The sequence below is a fragment of the Carassius auratus genome, chromosome 16 (assembly GCF_003368295.1).
Source record: "Carassius auratus strain Wakin chromosome 16, ASM336829v1, whole genome shotgun sequence".
NCBI lineage: Eukaryota > Metazoa > Chordata > Actinopteri > Cypriniformes > Cyprinidae > Carassius > Carassius auratus.
In genome coordinates, this window is record NC_039258.1 from 16476497 (window position 1) to 16503053 (window position 26557).

Genomic DNA, 26557 nt, shown 5'->3' on the forward strand with positions numbered 1-26557 from the left:
TTCCCATGATGCATTGCAGTAGCAGTACCAACAATGTACACTAACAACCAGGCACAGAAATGAAAGCAAAAGTCAGGAAAGCGGTGAACAGTTATATAGACTTAAAAGTGTTACATAGACTTTAAATGGATGGTATTTTGTCTTTTATATAAATGAAGAGTTCAAAAGCCTATAAGTGCCATCTGAAATTTTCTTCTAAAATCTGCATTTTTCTCCGGCTTTTATGAGTAGGCTTCACTTTAATGGCATTGAACAAGTTATTTTCATTGCTGTTAAAGTGAAATAACTGAACATAAATATAGGAGCCTGGGATAAATGCTCATTTTAGAAGAACATTTCAGATTGCACTTAGAGGCTTTTGCATCTGAACTCTTCAAATATGTTTAAATCGTGTATTCACATTTTATTTAAGTAAGTCATACAGAGTGCATACAACGTTACCTGGTCTCTATGTTCTCAACATGTTAGCACAAATATTTTATTTTGAAAATGTTAATATTAATAAAATAATAATAATAATAAAAATCCATTTATTATTCAACCTCATGTCATTCCAAAACATCTTCAGAAGATGCTGATATAATACAAATGTATTGTAATTCATTATTATTTTTAAAATATATATGTGTGTGTGTGTGTGTGTGTGTGTATACTGCATCCTGTTAAAAATATTAATCTAATAGTATGCAGATATACTGACAGAAATAAAAGCATTAGTCACTGAATTATTTGTATGGCACTAGTGATTTCAAGATCATTTTATACTTAAACTGCACACAGAAAGATTCTTGATGGTAGTGAGAAAGTCATTCTCTTCTCACCCTTCACTGGAGAGCACTTTTATTTCGACTCTAATGAGCTGCATGTGCCTCCCTGCTGTTTCACTATCGTGAGGGGCCGACAAAAAAGCACATGCACAATTTAGAAAGGAAAAAGAGGTAAAAAAAACTTTCCCCTGGGTACAGCAGGCCTTGTATATTACGAGCACAGATTCCTGAAAGTTGTAGTGGGGTTAACTTGTAAATTTCATGCCCGTCTTAATCCTTAATTTAGTCATAATCAACCCCAGAGTGACATGAAACATTGTTTAGGGCATAAACATTGTTCAGCTCTACTGTTCTTGTTTTCTTTAGATTTAGCTTAATGAAATCACTTCTGATCACAGTTTATTGCTGTATTGTATTTGATCATAGTGTTTGTGTCAAAGTCAGTTGAAATGCAACATAAAAAGGATCACTATCAAGTTTGTAAATCTAACTTGCTATTTAGAAAATGTTTATTTTGAGGAACTAATTTAGTCTACAGCTTATTTTTCTTGCTTTGAAAATTAGTCGAGTACAGAAACAAACTGCTTAATCAAAACAAACAACAAACTTAAAAACGAGCGTGTTTTCCAACAACTGCATAGTTTTGTCATGTTTTGATGTTATATTTTTGTGTGAACTGTTACCTGTCTAAAAATAAAATCATATTTTGTTTCTACATTTCACAGTAGCAAGACTTTTTGTATGGCACGGCCCCTTGTAAAACTCTCTATAACCCATATTTTGTGGGCAAAATATATTTGAAATATATTCTAAATATATGTTATAAACAGTGAAGCTCAATGAAATTTATTTTTGAAATCGAAAATATATTTAATGTCAACCTTCATGTTCAAAAATATATTTTAAAATGTATTTCAGGGGCAAGAAAATAAATTTCCAGTCTTACAGTTGCCTATATTAAGGCTAAATGCAATAGCCTCGGGATAATAATAATAATAATAATAATAATAATAGTTCTTTAAATTTGATGTGTGACTATTTTCTCGGGTTGAAATATATTGCTTTTAAAAAATATAAGAAAAAGAAAATATTTTGTTCGAAATATATTTGTGTGTGTGTGTATATATATATATATATATTTTTTTTTTTTTTGCTATACCCTATTATGAAATATATTTAAACATAAATATATAGGGTTGTACTTTAGACAAAAAATGCTATATATATTGGTGTGTGTGTATGCTATTCTGTACTGGTCTCATGTAAGTGCAGTAACCAAGAAAAACCACTAGATGGCACTGAAAACTCAACTTTTAGCGTCACTTGCAAGTCGTGCGGTCTGGCGGACTGTTCATTTACAGTGTTTTGTTTACATAAAACACATCCGTTTCTGTCACCTTGCTTGGAGATAATCATCACAAATAACTTTTTCTCCATTACGCACATTCCACGACGACAGTGAGTCAATGTACAAAGCAACTTTCAGTTCAATTCAAAAACTGCACCGCAATTCGTGTGAATTACAGCAGCGGAAATCTATGTTCCATACTTACACACCAGATGCTAATTATAGGTTTTGCGCTCTTAAAAGAACATGCTCTTTTTAAACACAACTTTATTTTATTACAGCTGGCGTTTGACATTTTTTCAATGACCACAAACGTATGATTACAAGTGGCTGCGCGTTTTGACGTGACTTGAATAAACGCTGGTGGACAGAAATCACGTTCACGTTAGCCAGAAGTATTACCAGAACATTTCTAACAGCCTTTATAATTCCCAAACTGCTGATTTAGACTTCAAATGTTAGAAAGAGCCGCCAATTGAATGATTTGAGTGGCCGTCTTTATTGTAGAGGTAAGTTAGTGCTAAAAGTTCAACACAACGATGCCAACCTGAGATCAGTGGTGTACTTAACAAAATCACACAGACTTCAAGCCGAACATTTCCTGACAGCGAGAGAGAGAGAGAGAGAGAGAGAGAGAGAGAGTTCAGCATGGCCACACACAGGACAGGACATCTCACACATTTGCTCCACCCAAAGAGGATATGCATGTGGAGCCTGTAGAGGGGCTGAAACTATCCAACCTGAATCACAACTTTTTCCCTGTCCGGGGGTAAAGTCCTGTGCGTGTGTATGAAATCCCATGGCATTTTAAGAATGCTTCAAAGATGGCGGTTTGTGGTAACAGAGTGCAGAAAAGTACATGTTTGGAGGTGCTAGTACGAGAGCGATGGCACGCGGTCCTGGCGAGTTTAAGCGACGCGTCGCTGACGCTCAGCTGCGAGGAGCCCGCGACCGACGCCAGCGTAAACCTGAACGGCATCACCACCAACGGCTCCTACAGTGACCAGCCGGACCCCACCAACAGTCCCAAAACTGTCGGGACTCCATACACGGATTCACAAGTTCCCGAAGCGATTGCGAACCGCAAGAGATGTGTCAAAGTGATCAAGCAGGAGCTCGGTGGATTAGGGATAAGCATCAAAGGCGGGAAGGAGAACAAGATGCCTATTCTGATTAGTAAAATCTTCAAAGGTCTGGCTGCGGACCAGACTCAAGCGCTCTACGTGGGGGACGCGATACTGTCCGTGAACGCGATCGATCTGCGGGACGCCACGCACGACGAGGCGGTGCAGGTGCTGAAGAAAGCGGGCAGAGAGGTTATGCTGGAAGGTAAGGACGGGAGAAAGGCTCGGGAACTGTCAGTGGGGCTGTTGAGTTTTGAGTCAGGTGGGAATGGACCTGTGGGTAAGAAGAACTGAAGCATAAACAGCATTCACAAGGTAGATAAGTCTAAGCTGGTATGCTGTGCACACTTCCTCTCTAAAACCAGCAAGTTACCCAGCTAAATACCATCTTGGAAACCAGGTTAGACCATCCATCCAGGCTGGTTTAAGTTGTGTTCATGAAGGTGCTGCAGACACGTCCTTCACTTACACTTACACTGAATAAGGTCAATGCCAGAGTGATGGACATGTTTGCTGTGCCCTCCGGTGTCGTGCATTAGGGATGAAAGCACCCCTGAGAGTGATAAAGCTATGAGACTGCCTTTCACTGCATCATAAAAGCGTACCTCAGATTTCAGAGGGACGTTCATAACTTTGCCACTCTCCAGGATGTTTTCATTCCGCTTAGTCATGTTGAAGGTTTTCAGCTGAAGATTTTAGGAAATGTGGTTCGACACACAGCGCCTTGCAATTGCACTGAAACAGCAGCTAGAAAAATACAAATAGTTTGCCATTTAAAAGTATGTGCAAAGTATGCAAACTTATTCAATTTATGCAAATTAAGAGCTAAGGTCATATCACACTGTATTGAAATACTGAGCATTTAACAGTGTTTAGAGATCAGAATGTGGGGGAGTTTTTAGTAAAGTGCAACAAATCAGGCAAATGTATTGTCTTTATTCAGTCAATGATACTATTGTAAGAATGCATCCTGTTGTAATCCATATTTCCGTGTTTTGTACATCTTAAAATCCCAGTCACACAATAAATGCAAAAGCTCTTTCACTATCAGTCCTTTTGCTCTGTTGCATTAGCTCTTCTCTGCTGAAAGACTTTAACCCCGTATTCTCAGAATTTACTTTATAGGGACTTTAAGGGTTTTCCTGTGCACTGACCTGAGGGCCAGTATAGTCTCATTCTGTAACTAATTTAAACAGGGCATTGGAGCTCAGCTGTGGATGTGTGCGTCAGTGTTTTGATTTCTGCATCTGACCTGTTGAAACACTGTAAAAGTTTGACGGTTTTGACTATCAGATTACTTTGGAAACGGAACACTTACGTTTGTTGCTTTCAGGTTGATTCAAGCGACTAAATACTAAGATTTCATATCTATATTTGGTCTGTTCAGTGGCTTCACAGCTCCCCACCTGACGTCTTTGTGACTAAGTGAACACAGATGTGCTGTAGTTTTTGTCATATTCTTCGGTCGCTGATGGGCTGATGGTGGGATCCATTAGGAGAAAAGAATATTGGAAATTCTGTTCTCCCCTCACATCGTTCCAGCACCTTTCCATACTTTCTTTCCTCCATGGAACACAAAAGAAGTTTAACACACTGCTTTTTCCAACCCAATCTCATGGAAGAAAAATGTAACTTTTTTTCAAATTAGCAATTTCATACCAGTTTGTATGAAATTTTATAGTTTTTAGAAAATAAATTAAAAATGATGGTCCACCACTAAACACAACCCTCAGATCATATGAAAATGTATGGATGAGATGGTACAAATTCCTAAAAAAAAATTGCCTCCAATTTACCAAAAGATAAATTGCTGTGTGTTAACTTTACCCATGGAGCGATAGTGAACGATGAGTTTGTCATCAAGTTGCTGGGCAGGTTTGATGTCAATGTGTCTCATAAACAATCCTGGTTTGTTTCAGATTTAAGTATATGAATAATCAAATTGCATAAATAAGATTTGAGAGCTACGCCGAAATCTGAATTTGGCCTTTTCAACACACAAATCTATCACATGACTTCAAAGACATGAAATGTAGAGCTCTAGTAATATGGAGTGCTTTTATGATTCAATTTTGGAGCTTGACAACCTAGTCACCATTCACTTTCACTACAGAAACAAACAAACAAAAAATAGAAAAGTAAATTATGATTGAATTCAAATTTTTGGGTGAACTATTGCTTTAAATCCTTTACATACCTGACTTATTTAGAAAAATCAAAAACAAGCTTGATACGTTTGCCTTATTTTTGTTTTAGTCCTTTTTTTAAAAGGACTCATACAAGCATGAATCTGATTCCTACAGAGCACTCATGTTATCATCAGCACACTTTGAAAAATTGATGAAACATTTCACTAGTTAGACTCATTATTGCAAATCTTCAAACAGAAATTCTGATTTAAAAGAAAAAAAAAATCCAACTAGTGTTAACATTAGAGATTATAGTTTCAATCAATTTCAGTGAACACAGCATCTAATATATCAAACTACTGTTGTCCATCAGACTCACTATTGTGCTCAAGCAAGTGGGTTTTGCATGTCAAATCAAGGCCCTTGATTCCTTTCTCCTGTCCTTGGGATTTGGCTTCTTTGAATAATTCACTTTGACATTTCTTGCCAGAAATATCTGCACATCCTTTTACTCCCACAGATGTACTACACCCAGCTTGTATTTTACCCTGTCACCACTCTATCAATCAACACCATCTTCTTTAAACTGACTCCCTGATGCCTTTCCATACTCTTTGTCTATATCCTTGAGAAACACATTTGTCCTGGGGGACAAGTCAATGTCTTTGGCAAAATTACAGAGCCAGTCACATTGAAGTCAAGGTCTCTGGATGATAATGAAGAAAAATAAGAGCAGTCTCAAGCAGTTTGACAGGTTGATGATAGCTACCTGTCTATGTGTGCGCCAAAAAAGTTAAATTCTCAATTTAAGCAAAGGACTCTTTTGTATTTTTTGCAGCACCACTTCATGCCTCAAATGAGCAATTTACCAATCGAAGTCCAAAAAGGGCTTTATTCTCCCTCTTTTAACAATGAATCCCATTCTTAAAAACCTAGGCAGTTTGTAATGAGGCTGACCAGATAAACACAGCACACAAAAAGCTGCTTGTGTGTACGCCTGATGTTTTATGAAGATAAATTAAATGTGTGTTCAGGCGCTGAGTGTTCAACAACACACTATTGTACTGAAAATAATTGCAAATGAAATTAATAGTACTGTAGACCAGGGTTGTTTTGAAGAAAAAAATGGATTTGAGTGCCTGCATTCATAGATATGCTTTAAACTAGAATCACTTGCTCTCTAAAAACACCCAATTACCGTGGTAAGTGAAGAGTCGTCGTAAAAGCCTAGACAAAGAAATGGGGATAATGAAATGCTCTGGAAGTCAAAGCACATTCTCAATGTTACTAGTGCGAAGCATGACAGCGTGACTCTGCAAACAGTTTTAGTTATCTTACCTAAGATAGATGCATGAGCCAAAGGCATGAATAAATCTTTCCTGGACTGTGGCACCTTATGCTTTCTGTTCTTTCTCATTCGCCCATGTATCCAGTATTGTAAATAAATGATAAAGTGAGAGAGAATGAGACGGGGATTGGAATGAGGGCTAGTCTGTTAAAGAGTTTGGTGAACGTGTGGTAAAGACCACTCTCACAAGTCACATGACCTCGTTTTTAAAGCATGCACTAGATACAAGGAGCAGGGACAACACATTTGCACTACATTCAAGATCAGGACCCATATGTTTAAAACTTTTTAGAAACTTCTTTGAGTGTCAAAAAATTCTTCTGAACTTCGAAGGACTACGATGAACACAAAATGGTTGACCTCTGACTCAGCCAATAGTGAGCCTGCTCATGTGAAGTCACAGCAGCACAACACCAATCATTTAATGTTACTACAATAAAATAATTTAAGCACTGAAATATTTTAATATTTAAATTATATATATATATATATATATATATATATATATATATATATATATATATATATATATATATATATATATATATATATATATATATATATATATTAATGCTTTGCATTGTGCAAAATGATCACAAATTATTATCAATGCTTCCTTTTCTATTGGCATGTCTACTCGTTTACAGTTGGAGCAACTCAAAGAACAACTCTAGGGAAGCCCTCAATCTTCATAACAGTGTCTTGTTTTTGCAATATGGTTTTGGAGGTCAATGAACTGCCATATAGTAGTGGCCAAAAGTGACGTACGGCCTATGAAATTTGACATGTTTACCCTTAATTAAAGGGTAACTAAACCCTAAACCAACTTTTTTTACATTTACATTTATTCATTTAGCCGACCCTTTTATCCAAAGCGACTTACAGATGAAGACAGTGGAAGCAATCAAAAACAACAAAAAGAGCAATGATATATAAGTGCTATAACAAGTCTCTTTTTTTAGTTAATGATCTGTAAGATTGGGGCTTTATTAGTGCTGTTCATTGATTCAAGTAACTTTTTTGACATTTGAGTATAAAGTGTTTTAATTCTACAATATATGGTGTAAAAAACGCCTGAGTGCTGCCTTCTTCAGGTTGAATGGCCTGAAAGCTACCACGCCCATGGCAGTATAAAACCATCTTGTTCCGTCAAAATCACTGTAGTGAGTCAGGATTTGGAATTGCGAGTATTGAAAACAATCAGTATAGAGCAGTGGTTCCCAACCTTTTTCAACTCGTGGCCCACACAACCAAACACATAAGTTTGCGCGGCCCACTGCAAAAAAAAAAAAAAGATTTGACCCCGCTATTGTTGGGTTATTAACTTACCACTCAGAAACTAGACTGTTAACTGTATTTATTGAATGAACTAGGGCTGTGCAATATGAAAAAAAAAAAAAAAAACTATCACGATTTATATGATCAAGTTTGCGAAATTTTTCTATTTAAGTCAAAATCATCACTATAGTAAAGTTGTAACACAATTTCTAGACATATGGCAAAAAATATAAATAAGTAAATCCCGTGTCCAGGGACATTTTTTTCTTTTTTGCTCATGAATTGTAGCGGTTCCTCAGGTGTTGAAATAGATTTGTTATACATTATACAGGTTCACATGTACTCCGTTTGCAGTGCGTAGTATGTGTAAGCGGTGCAGAAGCAGCAGCTAGAGTGCATTAATGTAACGCGAAAGCACATTAAAATAATGCACAAGTGCAAATCTCTCTGTTCGCACGCAGATTTCCTTTGCAGTGTCACAAAACCAGACATGCTTGCTCAGATACACGCTGCTCTCGCATGTCTCCTCTCACTTAAACTGCACCGTTTTTATTTCTAGCCTTTTACCGCGTGCAGTGTGAATGCTCTGATCCGTTAATATGGGCTCAGAAAAAAAGGCGAATCACAGACAGTGTGTGAACTTGGAGTTAGGCATATGCCCAGTCTGTTCTGTTCTGTTGCATTCTGATTGGATCGGATAGCATACTGCGGGAGGTCAGGGCCACGGAAAATCGTGCTATAAATTTAGAAATCGCGCATATGACGATTTCTATTAATCGCACTGCCCTAGAATGAACTGACAAATAACCGAAAATAAGTTGGGCTGGCACCGCTCAGCAAAACGGGAAAACCAGATCCAGTCGGCAGTGGGTAGACAGTAAGCGGAGCAAGCAGTCAGGAGGGAACATGTTGACAGCCATTTATTCATGTTTGAATTTGTTGTTTTGTAGCATATGCAGCAAAAATATTAATTGGTGGTTTATTCTTAAACCAGTCAGTGAGCTTGAATAGTGAAAGCATAGTTACAGTTTAATATTTTTTTGTTATTTAATTATATATATATATTAAATTATTTATGTTATGACTTAGACATTTTTACATATATTAACAAAATTATTATTTCTTTTAATAGTAATTGGTGGCGCACCTGCAATACCACCGTGACCCACAGGTTGAAAACCACTGGTATAGAGTATTTTAGCATCTATTTAACATAGCATTTATATAGTTATGTAGTCGTGGCCTAGTGGTTAGAGAGTTTGACTCTTAACCCTAGGATTGTGGTTTCGAGTCTCGGGCTGGCAATACCATGACTTAGGTGCCCTTGAGCAAGGCATTGAACCCCCAACTGCTCCCTGGGCGCCGCAGCATAAATGGCTGCCCACTGCTCCGTGTGTGTGTTCACTGCTGTCTGTGTGTGTGTGCACTTTGGATGGGTTAAATGCAGAGCAATAATTCTGAGTATGGGTCACCATACTCGGCTGTATGTCACATCACTTTCATTTAGATTATTTTGAGTAGCCTATGTAGTTAATTAGCATAGTTGTTAGCGTAACGTTAGTATTCTTAGAAGCATAGTTAGTTAGTAGCATAGTATTGTATAGGTTCAAGTTAGCGTAGATTTATCTGCATTCAGTACAGTGGTCAGGATGGTACGTAGGTGTAGTGTTGCTCGTTGCAACATCACTGCTGGAATGCATAGTTTTCCAGCAGACTTGAAAATTAGACGCCAGTGGTTGCATGCACTTGGCCTGAAAGACTGCGAGTTCCCATCTAGAGCTAGAGTGTGCAAACTGCATTTTACGCGGGATTACTTCTCCAACGCAATGGAGGTGGAAATGGGCTTCTCCACACAGCTCACGCTGAAAAGCGATGCAGTGCCTTACTCAGAGACTGGCCCTATTCTCTCTTGGGCAGCTGCTTTGCTATCATCATCTGATGCCGATCGTGATGTAGGAATTAAGACCGCAGTTTGAGCCAGCGGCTTGAATTGATATGGCTCAGGCCCTGGCCCTGTGTGTCCACAGACACCTCGACATCCTCTACTTCAAATGAACGCTCTGTTGCAAAGCTACTTGCGTCTCTACAGTCACTCTCCATTTTAGCGACTCTGACAGCAGCTGTCAATAAATCCGTCACTGCGGGTCTCAGGTTCACGCCCGACTCACTCAGCCCCGCCTTTGGTTCGTCCCCTCTATCTCCGCTCTGCTCTGCCCACTTTTCAGCATTTTTCAAATATTGCCAGTGGGTGTCAGGAGTCAGGCTCTGACCAGGGGTTTAGTTACACTTTAAAAAAATAATAATAACAACTTGTCACTTAGTCAGTTGTTTTATTTACATTTATGCACTTAGCAGATGCTTTTATCCAAAGCAACTTACAGTGCATTAAGGCTAAATTTTTTTTTTTTTTTAAACAAGCATGTGTGTTTCCTGGGAATCAAACCCACAAACCTTTGCACTACTAATGCAGTGCTCTATCACTGAGCCACAGTTTTTGTGATAATGCAATGAAACACGCCTAATTGTAAGGTCTTAATTTTTGGCCATGCTGTTATCAAATAAATTATGAACATGTCCAAAAACAATAGGCCCAATGAAATATTAAAGTGGTCTCAAATCCAAAGAGATATTCTTTAAAAGTTAAGAGTCAACCATGCCCTCTGAAAACGGCTCGTTCTAACACGCCCCCACATCTCTACATCACTTCGTGGGAAGATTTGCATAACGCTGCCCAAATGTTCACACAAGGAAAGAAGGCATAACTTTTATTCTCGCTGTTGCCGCCACCGCCATGTTGTTGAGACACTGTGCTTTGTTGTGAAAGCAAAACTACTTTCGCTTTCACAACTAGAAATCAGTGGTTAAGTTATATTTACAACACTGTTCCAGTACAGTTAAACCCAAATATTCAGATGTGTGCAGCGCATTTTGCGGATTACAAGGAGTGTTTCTTGTGATAGTAGCCTAAAATGCCGGTGTCTGTTTCTATGAAGTGGGGCAGTTCCAACTTTGCAAGGACAGTCAGGCGGTTCTGACTCACAGCCTGTTAGTGCATTTTCAGTAGGGCTGTAGCTATCGAATATTTTAGTAATCGAGTATTCTACCAAAAATTCCATCGATTAATCGAGTAATAGGATAAAATGTGTTTTTGCTCAATTAAAGTGCAATATTAATTATGCAAGAGAAAATAAGTCTCTTATTGGGTCTCTTAAAATGAACAACTAAGTTTCCTTTTTTAGAAAAAAATATATTTATATTTTTTAAATGCATAGAATGCAATGCATACATCAAAAATAAACATTTAATTATTAACCATTGTTTCTCTGTCTGTACTTGTACTGTGAACAATGACAATAAAGTTGACAGATGAATTAAGTGCATTTAAGTGCCATTCAGTTGGGGTCTAAAATAAAGCATTTTCTTAGATGCACATTAAACATTAAACACATAAAAAATTAATTTAATTTATCTTTTAATTATTGAAAATTAACTTAACTTTTTGGTGAACAAATGGCATTTACTATTAAAAATAAAACATGGAAGAAATGTGTGTTTAACCTTAAAATAAATGATTTTTTTTTTAGCAGTAGTTTTGATGGGTTGACGTACCTTTACAGTTCTGTGTATGTGATGTGACGCTAGTTTTACTCAAATCAAATGGTCAAATACTCATGAAGAGACTCTCAGTGCAGATCTGGAGATGTTGTTCATGTGTTCACATCTTATTTAGTGAGACAGCAGACTCTGAAATTACCGCGAGCGTCACGCACGCTTCAGTGTGTGTGATAAAGGAAGACGCGCTTCTGCTCCATTCATTAACACAGACACGCAGAACATACAGGATTCATATTTAAATAGACTGTTCTGGCTTAATATTTACAGATATTAGTCCATATCATGATTTGATGTAAGTGCAATGAATAATAATTAAAAAATTTGGCAAACTCCGTGCCATACCGCGTTAAACTGTAAATTCCATTTTTATGACTGGATTCCACGATTCCCTCCGCGTTTTCTGCATCGCGGAAATCATAGGGCCCTACTTTTGGTATGCCAGCTCTATCTTGCAATGGACACACGCTACAACGTTCACTTTACATTTGCCCGTGCCCTCAAATCAAAACACTGCTGACTCCTTGCAGTAGGCGATTTCGGACTCAGCGCTTGTGTCTCCTTCCGCTTTGTGGGAGACGTAAACGCGTTGTGTCACATTAAAAAAAATAATTTCGAAAGAACCTGACCTGAGATTTAAAATAAATTAAAAGAGGCTTCCTCGATAATTACTCGAGTTGCTTGAGGAATCGTTTCACACCTACTTTTCTTATTTAAAGAATTTGCTTTGATTCAATCATGAGTTTTGAGTAGGGTAGAGTAGCGCTTGTTGCTTGTCGCTGACCAATCAGCATACACCTCACTTTTCAGAACAATGAGCTTTGTAAAAATCTACGAGTTTCAGAAGAGAGGGCATAAAGGAGCAACATTAATGCACATTATGTGGAAAATAATGTTTATTGAACCTTAAACTGCATAAACACATTGCATTACACCAAATACACAAACTAATGTTCTTTTTAGCAACGTTATATGAGCCCTTTAATAACTTATGTTTTAGTCAATGTGCCAATGTTGTCAACTTTGTCACTATGTTTAGTGACTTCCTCACCCCTTTAGAGATTTTTCTAAAGCCTAGCAACAAAACCAATTTCTTGGAAAAAGCTTATCTACATTCCGAGACACTCCTATGACGTCATAAAGGCGAGTTCACTGATCTACATAAATATAGATCAGTAAACTGACATTTATGAGGTCATCTAGCGACATTAAGTGACCAGTTTTAGTTACTTTTAATTGAAAGCAGTTGGCAAAACTGGTCAAATGGTAAAAATTTAATTACTACTTTAATTTCTGTCTCAACAGTTTATCTTACCTTTATGAATCACACTCTTATTAGAAATAAGAGTCTAGAAATAATAACTACATTCTTAGAATTTTGACACACTCAAGACAAAATGTTTTACTCTGAGCAGCTTTATACGGCCCCAGATAATTTTACCTTAGTACTTATTGCCCAGTTAGTTAATGGTTAAGGGAAGTGTAAGTTCAAAACATTCAAAGCAATATCATTTCCTTGATCCAGCCTGGAACGTGACTCGGCCAGTCCTTAACATTCCCTTTAACAAAAGTTTAGAAGACAAAGGAATTGATATTCTCAATCAAAGTCAACTGCACATTTTTTTTCCATTTTAACCTTTCTGGACTCCTTTTTAATGGTTAAATGAAATTGTTTGAATTAAAAAGCATGTCTAATTAATTAAAAGCATGGAACTTAAACAATTTACCTCAATTAATTAAAAGTTTAACAAAAATGACATATTTAGGGCCCTATGAAATGTTTTATTTTTTTTTCTAGCCTTATGTTTATTTTTATCAAATTCTGTGTTTTAGCATGTCTAATTATTTGAAAAGCATAAAACAAGTTTAATTTATTCTTACAATAGCCCTGATGATTTTTTCCCCTCAGAAATTCTGTTGTTTATTTAAATTTTTAAGGCATAAAACATTCATTTAATTTCTTTTAATTCATGAACATTAAACACACACACACACGCACACATATATATATATATAGTAGCTAGGGATGTAACGATTCAATCAACTCATGATTCGTTTCGATTCATGATTTTGATCTCATGATTTAATTCACGATTCACGAACAAAATGAGATTTAAGATAAATTATAAATTAAATGGGTCCTTTTATTATTGCTTGGACAAAATGCTGCACATTGCTTTGTGAAATTGAAATATAATAATATACTATTCAATTCAAGTTTATTTGTATAGCGCTTTTTATAATACAAATCATTGCAAAGCAACTACAGCACATTAAGTTTCTACAATATTTAGTAGTAGCTTATCAGTGGTGACTGTCAGTTTATGTGCATATGAAAGGAATTTTAAGAAAAATAAATACAAGATGTAGTCAACCAGACGATGAACACTATTAACAGCAATTATTATATTATGTTATCACACTTGTAGCAATATTTGTTAGTTCTGCATGTTGTTTGAGGTTTAGCATCATTTGAGGTCCGCTGAGGGGTTGGCATCATCTCTTCTCAGGTGTTCTGGATCCAGATTTGATCTTTTTTTTTTTTATCCTAGTCATCACGGGATGTAAATCCCATGGCAAAACAGAGAAACAAATAGAGACATAATTAGCGTAGCTGCTGTTCCAGCCAAGTAAAAGTAATCAGTTAAAGCTAAAGATTAATAATGCGCTTTTGATCAGATACAACTTCAGTCACAAATTATGAGATGCATTATTCGAATGCTTGGTGAAAGAGATATGTTTTTAATCTAGATTTAAACAGAGTGTGTCTGAACCCCGAACATTATCAGGAAGGCTATTCCAGAGTTTGGGAGCCAAATGTGAAAAATCTCTACCTCCTTTAGTTGGACTTTGCTATCCTAGGAACTACCAAAAGTCCAGTGTTTTGTGACCTTTGGGTGCGTGATGGATTGTAATGTGTTATAAGGCTAGTTAGGTACGCAGGAGCTAAACCATTTAGGGCCTTATAGGTAAGTAATGATAATTTGTAACTGATACGAAACTTAATAGGTAGCCAGTGCAGAGACTGTAAAATAATAAAAATGATAATATTTCCTTGACCTGGTAAGGACTCTAGCTGCTGCATTTTGGACTACCTGTAGCTTGTTTTTTGAAGATGCAGGACAACCACCTAGAAGTGCATTACAATAGTCCAGCTTTTCTGCATCAGAAACAGGTAACGTGTTTCGTAGCTTGGCAATGTTTCTAAAATGGAAGAATCCTGTTTTTGTAAAATGGGAAATATGGTTTTCAAAAGACAAGTTGCTGTCTAATATAACACCCAGATTTTTGACTGTAGAGGAAGTAACAGTACATCCATCTAGTTGCAAACTGTAGTCTACTAGATTCTGTGTACTGTTTTTTGGTCCAATAAGTAATATCTCTGTCTTATCCGAATTTAATAGGAGAAAATTATTGGTGATCCAATCTTTTACATTTTTAACACACTCGGTTAGCTTAGATAATTTAGAAGTTTCATCTGGTCATGTTGAGATATACTGTAAAGTTGAGTATCATCAGCATAACAGTGGAAACTAATCCCGTATTTTCTAATAATATTACCAAGGGGCAACATGTATATTGAAAATAGCTAATATAGCACTTGCATATTATTGTTCTTTTGTTTGTTTTGATTGCTTCTATTGTCCTCATTTGTAAGTCGCTTTGGATAAAAGCATCTGGTAAATAATAACATTTAAACATAATGTAAATGTAAATAATACAACTAAATTGAAAAAAATAAATAAAAAATAACACAAAATAAAATCTTTTCATATAAACGAAATAATGCTTTGTCTGTGCTCTTTCAGTTTAAAATTAGAGGCAACCACTGCACTTTAAAAACAAACAAAGATGCTGCATACACAGTTTTTAATCTAAATTATATTTTTACATTTTGAAGCAAAAACTGAATGATTTGACCTGTTTTGTGCTACACAAACTACACCTAAAATATCTGCATGAAACAGCAGATGAGCTTCACTCTCTGCCAGCAGGTGGCGCTTAAAGCGTTTCCTTGGTTTCTGCTGTAAACAAAATGGCGCTACTTTTTTTTTTTCAGCACTGCACTTATGACTTTTAATATGCATTAAGGGGCAGTCACTAGGCCTGGGATGGTTACCGCATTACCGCAATACCGCAATAATATTGACTGTGTACCTGTGTAATGTCTTGTAGCCTATTCATTTTACTAAAGCATAAAATACAGGCGGATAACTCATGAGAAAGCCAAAAAAGCAGGACCTCAGTTTTTAATTGCACATGCTTATTCTGCTTAACACAATTCTCTCACGTGGTTGCGCAGCCGACAATTGCGCATTTAAGGTACTATTCCATCGAAACATGGCAGAGAGGGCTAACTTGGTGGCAAAGCCAAATGTCACGTCGCAAATATGGGCAAATTTTGGCTTTGAACCTGATGAAAAAGGACTTCCAGGCAATTTTAATGAGCCCATTTGTAGAATTTGCTACAAAAAGATTCCGCTATCACGTTCAAATACGCCCAACCTGAGGACGTATCTTACAATACCCTCTTTTTTTTTTTTTTTTTTTTACTTATAAATATTATTTATATTTATCTTATTTATAAATATTATTTATATTTAGGCTATCTTATTTGTAACTAAAAAACAACCACAATATTGTGAGCAGCGACACTTTGTTAAATTAAATAGCATTCGTTAAATTATAGCCTTGAACCACACTGAGACCAAAGCGCACACGAGATATAGGCTAAATAAATATAAATATGTAAAAATATATAATATAAATAATATTTATATATATTATAGATTTTTTTATATTTATATTAATTTAGCCTATATGTCTACATATTTATATTACTCTATATGCCTTCGTTAAATAGCCATTATTAACCACTGAGACAAAAAAGCGCACATGTAATATCTATATAAATATTAAAATAGAAAGAAAAAATGTCTGCCGTTTTGATGGAAAAATACAGTGCACCCTCAACAGCTATTGGCAAAGACCGCGTTTGTCGACCCTAGGTATAAGGATATTGACATTTCTGACGAGGTGAAGGATGAGCTCATGGAGGAGATGATGAATGTCCCCGCCCGAAAATTTATGACCATTTGCGCTACAAGCATTCCCTCAGACCGTGTGTTCAGTGCTGCAGGTAACGTCGTTACGTCTTTGAGGGGCCTCCCTTAAACCTGACAAAGTGAACATGCTAGTTTTTCTAGCAAAAAATATGAAGGCTGGGATGTAAACCATTTCAGACATAATTTCTGTTCTAAATGTTCTTATTCTAAATGTGAAATAATAAATATTAAACGTGTTCCTTATGCTCAATTGCCTTAGCCTCTGTGTGTGCAAAAGTCGTTATAGTTTAAGTGATTGTTTGATGACGACGACTGTAGCCTAATCTGAAGGTAAAAATATGGAAAATAAACATGCAAATTAATATCTATTACTGATCAATACGATAAATAAAAATGTGTTTGTTTGTCTTTATGATGCTCTATCTTCAGATCTCTGTTGTGAATTGCGATCAGATCTGATATCGCCCCCCAAAAATATGAAGGCTAGGGTAACCTCGCCTATTATTTCGTTTTGCAGAATTTTTATTTCCATTTCCATCATTCCATTTCTGTTCTAAATGTTCATGTTCTAAATGTAAAAAAAAAAGTGAAATAAACCTGTTCCTCACATTTGTTTGCCTCCCGTGTGTGTGCGAAAGTGAAAGTCCATCGATCACGGTGGCGTGGTGTGGTGGGGGGCGGGGGGGTTGCGGGTTGCGGTTTACTGCAATACCGCGGGAATTTATTGCTTTTCAACCATGGTAAGAAAAATTCAATACCGTCCCAGGCCTAGCAGTCACACTATACTTTCAACGAGCAAAATGTTTTCCGGACACCACTGCAAATATGGGCGGTAGCTGGAGATAACATCAAGCACCAATGTTTCCCCTCAGTTATCACAACATGGATTCCAATGTGCTTGTACTGTGTCTTTTGCGACGGCGTCGAAAGCATCTTATTATATTGTACTCACTGTCTCTCTCTCTGTATATAAATATATACACACTAAGCAATAAATTATAAAATGCATTCAAATGTACCATCTGTTCCTGTTTCCACTGACACTGCGAACCATGCAGCTTCTTTTTTTATATTATTTTTATAATCTAAAATAAGCGCTTCCTTAATTTTTTATTTCTGTACAGTGAGGTCATGCAGTGACGTATCGATCTTCTACTGGTCCCACGTCTTCACTTGATGCAAATTCGCAGGTCAGAGTTCACCAAACTTGAACTTAGACCAGAAACGCAAGCACTTGCGAAAGTTTCCAGTCGCATTCGTATGCGTATGAATGGAAGTCAACGGAACGAAAAGTGCAGTGTGACCGCCCCTTTATACAGAGGCAAGATACAAAAAAGAAAAAATATCATGCGGGTTGAAATGATTTTGCTAGCAATATAAAATTAAGTAACACATATCAGGTCTGTCTTTATTAACAGGTGCTGGTGTTATGATTAGAATATTATCAAAAAGTTGATTTATTTCACTAATTCCATTCAAAAAGTGAAACTTTTTTCACATATTATATTAATTCATTACACACAGACTGATAGATTTCAGATGTTTATTTCTTTTAATTTTGATGATTATAACGTACAACCAAATCCAGTATCTCAGAAAATTTGAATATTGTGAAAAGGTTCAATATTGAAGACACCTGGTGCCACACTCTAATCAGCTAATTAACTCAAAACACCTGCAAAGCCTTTAATGGTCTCTCAGTCTAGTTCTGTAGGCTACACAATCATGGGGAAGACTGGTGACTTGACAGTTGTCCAAAAGACGATTGACACGGGCAAGACACAAAAGGTCATTGCAAAAGAGGCTGGCTGTTCACAGAGCTCTGTGTCCAAGCACATTAATAGAGAGACGAAGGGAAGGAAAAGATGTGGTAGAAAAAAAGTGTACAAGCAATAGGGATAACCGCACCCTGGAGAGAATTGTGAAACAAAACCCATTCAAAACTATGGGGAAGATTCACAAAGAGTGGACTGCAACTGGAGTCAGTACTTCAAGAACCACTATGCACAGACGTATGCAAGACATGGGTTTCAGCTGTCTCATTCCTTGTGTCAAGCCACTCTTGAACAACAGACAGCGTCAGAAGCGTCTCACTCCAAAAAGAACTGAATTGCTGCTGAGAGTCCCAAAGTTATGTTCTCTGATGAAAGTCAATTTTGCATTTCCTTTGGAAATCAGGGTCCCAGAGTCTGGAGGAAGAGAGGAGAGGCACACAATCCACGTTGCTTGAGGTCAAGTATAAAGTTTCCACAGTCAGTGATGGTTTGGGATGCCATGACATCTGCTGGTGTTGGTCCACTGTGTTTTCTGAAGTCCAAGGTCAACGCAGCTGTATGCCAGGAAGTTTTAGAGCACTTCATGCTTCCTGCTGCTGACCAACTTTATGGAGATGCAGATTTCATTTTCCAGCAGGACTTGGCACCTGCACACAGTGCCAAAGCTACCAGTACCTGGTTTAAGGACCATGGTATCCCTGTTCTTAATCGGCCAGCAAACTCGCCTGACCTTAACCCCATAAAAAATCTATGGGGTATTGGGAAGAGGAAGATGCGATATGCCAGACCCAACAATGCAGAAGAGCTGAAGGCCACTATCAGAGCAACCTGGGCTCTCTTAACAACTGAGCAGTGCCACAGACTGATCGACTCCATGCCACGCTACATTGCTGCAGTAATTCAGGCAACAGGATGCCCAACTGAGTGCTGTACATGCTCATACTTTTCATGTTCATACTTTTCAGTTGGCCAAGATTTCTACAAATCCTTTATTTGTTTTAGTCTTAAGTTATATTCTAATTTTCTGAGATACTGAATTTGGGATTTCCCTTAGTTGTCAGTTATAATCATCAAAATTTAAAAAAAATTAACATTTGAAATAGATCAGTCTGTGTGTAATGAATGAATATAATATACAAGTTTCACTTTTTGAATGGAATTAGTGAAGTAAATCAACTTTTTGATGATATTCTAATTATATGACCAGCACCTGTATATATAGCACTTTATACGATACAGATTGTTTTAAAGCAGCTTTACATTGATAAATAAGAAAATGACATTTCAGTGATAAAAAAAAAAAAAGTTCTTTTGTAAAGCTGCTATAAAAGACAATAGTAAATAGTTAGTATTCATCTGAAATCACTATATATATATATATATATATATATATATATATATATATATATGTGTGTGTGTGTGTGTGTGTGTGTGTGTGTGTGTATATATGTATATGTAGTTAATATTCCTGTCGATTGGTATGCTGATGCATATTGCTATGAAATATAATTTTAAAGTTAAATGGTTTGGTAGTTTATATAGGTTTAATGGGTTTACTGTGGCTGGGGTAAAACTTCCTATTACATATTGAAATACTCTACATTTCAAAAGCAATAACAAACTTTATTATTATTAATATTTTATATATTTTTATTTTATATATTTTTGAGCTCTGAACTAGGATCATGTGACATTGAAGATTGGATTAATGGCTGCTAAAAATTCACCTTTTTTATCATGAGCATAAATTCTAATATTCAATTTTATATTTTCAAAACAGTTATTTTAAATTAGAATAATATTTCACAATGTTGCTGTTTTAACTCAGATAAATGCATCCTTGGTTATCAAAATACTAATTTCAAAAACAAAGAAACCTTACAGAACACAAACTTTTAAAAGGTAGTGGGTATGATAAATGTAGTTAAATATTGTGACTAAAAAATGTTGCATAAAACTGATCACCAAGCCCTAATGAATACTACTGATATATGCTTCCTTTCCATTGTGTCATAACTACATTAAGCAGGTTTTTAATGCGAGTCAGTGAAGTGCATAAATGCCACATTTAATTTATGGACAGATTTTTGAAATTTCTGTGGTGCTTATTGCGGTCATGCAACTGAAGTTCCTACTTAAACTCTCATTGTGATTGGTGCTCTCAACTGTTGCACTTAACATTCTCCCTTGAGTGCACATCATAATGAGAGCAATTAATGTCCACTCCCAAGTGTGAATGTTCAAGAAAAATGGATCTCTCATGGACTGTTCCCCAATAAAACATGGATTTAATAGCGTATATGAAAGCAGTCAACCATAAACACACCATTTCTCATTGCTAATTTTCAGAACAATTTTACATTTTGCTTGGGACTAACCTTTTACCAAATGAAAGTCAGCAGCATTAGGAAACTTTTTTTAAATACTTTTTTAGAAAGTTATTGTTGTAATGAAACAAGTTGTTGACTGATGTTGAAGTAAGATGGTTCAGTTTGAAACAAAGAAGTAAATTTGAAACAAAGAGGGCTTATAACTAACTGTTTTACCACAAAGTTACCCGTTGCCTTTGTAGAACATAGGAAATCCTTTCATAGGTTTGTGTTTGTTGCCAGTCTCTTAGCTTGTCCTTGAGGATAAAGGACCACAGGAGCTCTTACGCCTCTGAATAGAGTTCCTCCTGCTGTGTGGTGGACTCCAAAGTTCTGAGTAGTAATGTTTTATGCAAGAGCTGACTGAAGAATCCTTGACCCTGAAGTACACTGTGACATGTGAGACTTTGGAAGTGGAATTCTGAATCTCTTCAGAATTTGAGTATATGGATTATGTTGTTATCTTTCTTTATTTTGTCCTTGGTCTTTGTCACTCTTATCAGTGTGAAGGTGTAAAGACAGGGATTATCGTTTAGAAATTTAAGTTTAGTGACCCAGCAGCTTTGTAAGTCGTGTTTCCCATACGTTAAAGTGTAAAAAGTAGGTCAGGATGATAACACATACTTTAGGTGTGTATTTAGAGGTGGACTGGTGGACAGAAAATGCATGTCATTGTCTCCTCCTCACTGTCTTTTAGTTACCTGAGCAATAGCACAAACTTCTTATCAGCTCCAAGGCCCAACTCCTGCTGCAGAAAACATCACCCGAACCATGACACTTCCTCCTCCATCTTTCACTAACTTCTTCATTCACTTGGTATTCAGTCTTTCCTCATTTTTATGCTAAACCGAAATGTTTCCCATCAGACCCAAATAAATTCCACTTGCTCTCACCGACTTCTCTTAAACACGCCGAGACCGTTCCAAAACCCTGTTCATCGCTGACCTGGCAAGAAATTCCACCTGCAGTGTTGAACCACTTCCCTACTGAGAGTCTCTGCATTATCCTGTCCCCTCATGCATTTGTCTTATGTTGATGACCAGCCTTTTCGGGGGACTTGAATGAATTAATGTAATTGTAAACCTGTAATATTCAAGCTATCACAGATTTGGAATGCCCAACTTCTCTTGCGATGGCTTCTGTCGCAGGGTTTCAGTCATAAAGAGTGGCCCGCCATCTTACATCTCAGTGAATATTGGAGGAATGCTGCCAGCTAAATAGGGTTTGTCATATAATTAAGGAAATAAGCACAAGGTGCCAGATTAACACCAATAACTTGAAGGTTGCTGTAAGTGTTTCCTACTTTTGATTTGTTCTTTTTTCAAATATGTAATTTAGGTTTCTTTATACTCTGCTTCAAAATACAATTAATGTATAAAATATGCTTAAAAATCTTCCCTTCTGCTCCTGTTAGGATAACTTGAAATACTAAGCATTGAACTTGAAATGTTGAAATTGTAGCTTGTTCTCCAATTTTGATCTACACTGCATATACAATGATTAAAAGTAAATACATGCCCCCCCCCCAAAAAAAAAGTTTTTATAATATACACATACTTTTTACATGTTTTTTTTGTCATTTTGGTTGTTAAGACAGCTCATGTATGATTTTTAATGATTATGTACATGTACAGTTAAGAAGGTCACCTCATGTAACTTGTTGCTTGCTATATGCTAGGTTAATTTGATAGTAGATAGATATCAGAATGTCTAACACATAGGCTATAATTGGTCTCCCAGCCTAAAAGCATGCTGTTAGTGTACCTTACTTTTGAAAAGAGTACTTTTCCTGGTTGAATTTTGAATGATGAATCATTCTGTTGATCTTTTATTACTTGATCCTGCAGTTAGGAATTGTTTACTTCGCATGATGCAGAATATTATGTGCAAACGTGTTTGTGGAGAAGCATTTATGTAATATGCAACTGGTATGTTACCCCCAGGCATTCAAAATTATTGTTTTAACCAAACTGATGTCATGCCAAATAGCCAAACAGCCCATTTGAATGTGTTTTCTTTATGGGTAATTGTGAAATGCCTCTAGTGCTGTGAAATAGCTCTCTGCTCACTTCCTGTAAAGATTAAGCTGTCATATGGAATGGGAATAATTGGCCCTCAGCGTGACGTTCACCTGAGAAGCATGGCGGTTGTAATCCCATATCAGCACGTTCAGATGCTTTAGCCTCGAGTTCATTGGCCTGTCATAAAACCAGCAGTAATCGCCTAGCAATGCAATAGGATAGTATGCAAATGTGCGGTGAATTGATTTCCTCACTCAGGACAGCTGTGGGAGTGAAGTGGTTTGCGTAGGGGTTTCCTGCTTTCAATTTTGACTGGTTAAGGCCCAGCGCACACATGTGATGGAAAATGTATTCGCAGAGCTTTGTTTTGTGGTCTTTGAGTATGTGCATCTACTGATAGTGTTTGTTTTTTTGTTTTTTTCATCAAAGAACATGAGCTGAAGAGAACGTGGGAACAGTTCACAGATAATGTTGCGACCCTTCACTAACCCCTTTCTTTTTTCATTCCAGTGAAGTACATGCGTGAAGCGACACCATATGTGAAAAAAGGGTCACCGGTGTCTGAGATCGGCTGGGAGACACCGCCTCCTGAGTCCCCTCGTCTCGGCAGTCCTCACTTCGATATCCCCAGCCCCCCCTCACTGTCCTTACAGGGCGACCGCAGATACATCCCCCTCAAAATGTGCTACATCACCCGCAGTATGACCGTCCCTGACCCAGAAAACAGGTACTGCTTCTTATGCATTCAATATATTGACCACCATAAGTTTGCAAAACTTGCAGCATTACTTTATGAGAGGTTAAAATCCAATATGTTAATGTTTAAAGCATTAAAGAATATAAAAAAAATAATAATTAAGCATTTTCGTCTAAATAAATTCAGTATTTATTGAAAAAAACTTTTACGTGTGTGTACTTTGTACTAATATTATGGATTTTTCTTGTGTAGTATTTGTCAAAATGGTGGAGAAGGTGATTGGAAGTGTTTTAGACAATCTCTTTGTAATGCCGTCTCAGTATGAGCTGTAAGGGGTCTCATTATTCAGCGGGTGAATGTGACAACCCTGGTAATGCACTCCACACAACAAATGCTTTATGCTGGTCGCTCACTCCGTTATTTGATGTCTAAAGAGTACTAGAGTGCTCTGCTTGTCAGTGGACGAACCTTCATATCTTCAAAAGTGATGGAGGACAACATCAAAGTCCATGTCAACAATGACTTCAAAGATCTCGTATGTTGCCAGAATGCTTGAGCTGGACACTTTACAAAAAAACATGGCCAAAAATCACTCCAAATAGAAAACAAGATATGATGCAGAACATTAAATCTGTGACATGGCTGTTCTGAATGACTGTGGAATACGAGGGAAAAAGAGAGCTCACACACCATAAAGAATAGTGAAATAAATTATGAATACAATATTTATTAAGAGGCCAACAAGGTCACTGTATGTTTTCTGGTTACCAGTGTCCATAAGATAAACTGCAGCATTTAATGATTGCATTTATTGCACCGCTGTAGAGGTCCCAGACCAGCCTTTGTGAGGATAAAGAAACATTCAAAATGATACCAACCCTAAACTTTTGAACTGTATATACCATATAAATACAAATAGCATTATCTGGTTTGTTGTATATCAATGCAATATAGTAAACATGTACAATGGTTTTTTCAGTTTATATCAACAAAATACCATTATAAACAATACATGTGTTTCAAAACCATAAACCATGTTCACCATTTTCAAAATTACATAATATGCATCTTGAGATGTAAAATTGTGCAACTAGTGCAAACATCTTAAGAAGGAATTTATTTTTCATACATGGAGGATGCAAATATTGTACTGTGTGTATGTATATATATATATATATATATATATATATACACACACACATAATGTGTGTACTGTATTGTTGAAAGTGTTTTTGCTTGAGAGGTAAAAGTTCCCACCAACAACAGTCTGTTTTTGTGCTATTTTTTGCAGTATATTGTACTTTTGTCGTCAGACAGACGAACGTTGTGGTTTGTGAGATTAACCATAACACTATACAGGAAGTGTGTTAAATGATGATGTACCAGCGCTGAACGAATGGTAATGACAAGCGGAACATGTCACATCCCTTTTAAAATACAGTAAGGCTTTGTGTCTGTGTGCTGCTGGAATGTTAAACATTCTGCATCCATTTTATCTGTATTTTTTGTTGTAGATTAGAATCAAAAACATGGCCAGCTTCAACTTGAGCACCTATTTTGCTATGTGTTGCTGTATTGAACCTTATACAACCACACTCTTCTCTGATTTCAAGACTGCTGATGTCTATAATAATTTTATGAAGATATCAGGCAATATCACTTTTGCAATGCTCATTGCCATGGGAGGAATCACAGCTGTGTTAGTATTCAGTACAACTGCACTCTCGCTCATAAGACATTGCTTAAATATCTGGCATGGGTTTATAACCTGGAGACGTATGGCGAGATAAACTGACAGGCAGATAGACAGACATGACTGTTCCACTCCTGCCATGTTCTGTCAGTCAGGAGCCCTCCGCAGACCGGCTGCCAGGTCGTCAGCTCTCACCCTCCAGCTCTGTTTTCAATTTAAACCATTGTGTCCCGTGTCTTCCAGCCCATCCATCACTGTGGTGTTCGTGCACAGCTCTATCAACACTGCAGACATTTCTCGGCTTACCTCAAGTGCCACACTGTGAGAGGATTCATGTCAAATTCCTAAACAATATCCATGTGGTATAAAAATAGATCGTGCCTCCCTCCACTGTTCGGTGTTCAGAGTGGAACTTTAACTGGAGTTGTTTTTGGAGGAAGTGAGAGTAGCTGATGGTTGGGGGTATGGGGATGTTCCTCCACAACAGATGAGTCAGTGACCTCTCCATCTGTCCTGTGTTACTCCTGCTCTTGTTTGGTTTGACACCGTGTGTTTGGAGACCATCTAAATTTAGTTCATCTTCTTTCTGTCCTGTTTGCCCCTCATTAGGAGGTTGGTGGTAAATAAAAGAGCATTTGCTTCTATCTATCCTATTCTTTTCCATCTATTCTATTCTTTTCTAGTTAATAAGAATAGGTCGGGTAGTCATAACATTCTTTTTGTTATAGTTTTATATTCGCTGATATCCCCTGGCGATGTTAGTAAAGTAAACTGTAGGTAAAAATGCTTTAAGTTCTCAGAGTTGGACATTTTAGGTTAATTTTCTGAAGTTCACATACTACCTTAGAGAGAATTATTTTGGCTATGAAAGAGACTGAAACATTCACTTCCTAAATTGGACACAGGCATCTCCATTAGTTGTGAAATTCTCCCAATTATAGTCTTAAAAGGCAGAACTGGTTGGGCTTCATCCAGAAAGCTTTTTCCTCCAGTCTACTCCAAACAAATCAGCTCCATCTGTGCCCACCCCCTAAGCCCCTCCAAACTCTCTGTCTTGATGAAAGTAGGTCTATTTTTACCAACACGGCGCACCTGAAAATGATATTGTGGAGTGTAAGGTTAAGACTCTTCCTCTAGATGATGTATGAGTGGAGCATTTATCACTGTAAACTCGGGAGCTGAACTGATGTATGGTTCTGTTTGAACCGGGTGGATCTGATATCCCGGTGGTTAATGTTGACTCCAGAGCTCTTTCCAGCACTGTCTGTGTGTATTTAAAGGGACGCAGATGTCTTGTTTTTAATGAAATGTGGTCAAATTTAATCACATG

General features: G+C 37.0%; 1 protein-coding gene across 1 annotated transcript in view; it reads left to right on the forward strand.

The window, feature by feature from the left end:
• The first annotated feature begins 2765 nt into the window (after positions 1–2765).
• Positions 2766–26557, forward strand: part of LOC113116317 (beta-1-syntrophin-like) — a 36462-nt gene continuing 12670 nt past the window's right edge. Inside the window, exons 1-2 of the mRNA XM_026284405.1 lie at positions 2766–3444; positions 23348–23564. Of these exons, the coding sequence (XP_026140190.1) occupies positions 2940–3444; positions 23348–23564 (722 nt within the window). The 5' untranslated portion in view covers positions 2766–2939. The remainder of the gene's footprint in view (positions 3445–23347; positions 23565–26557) is intronic.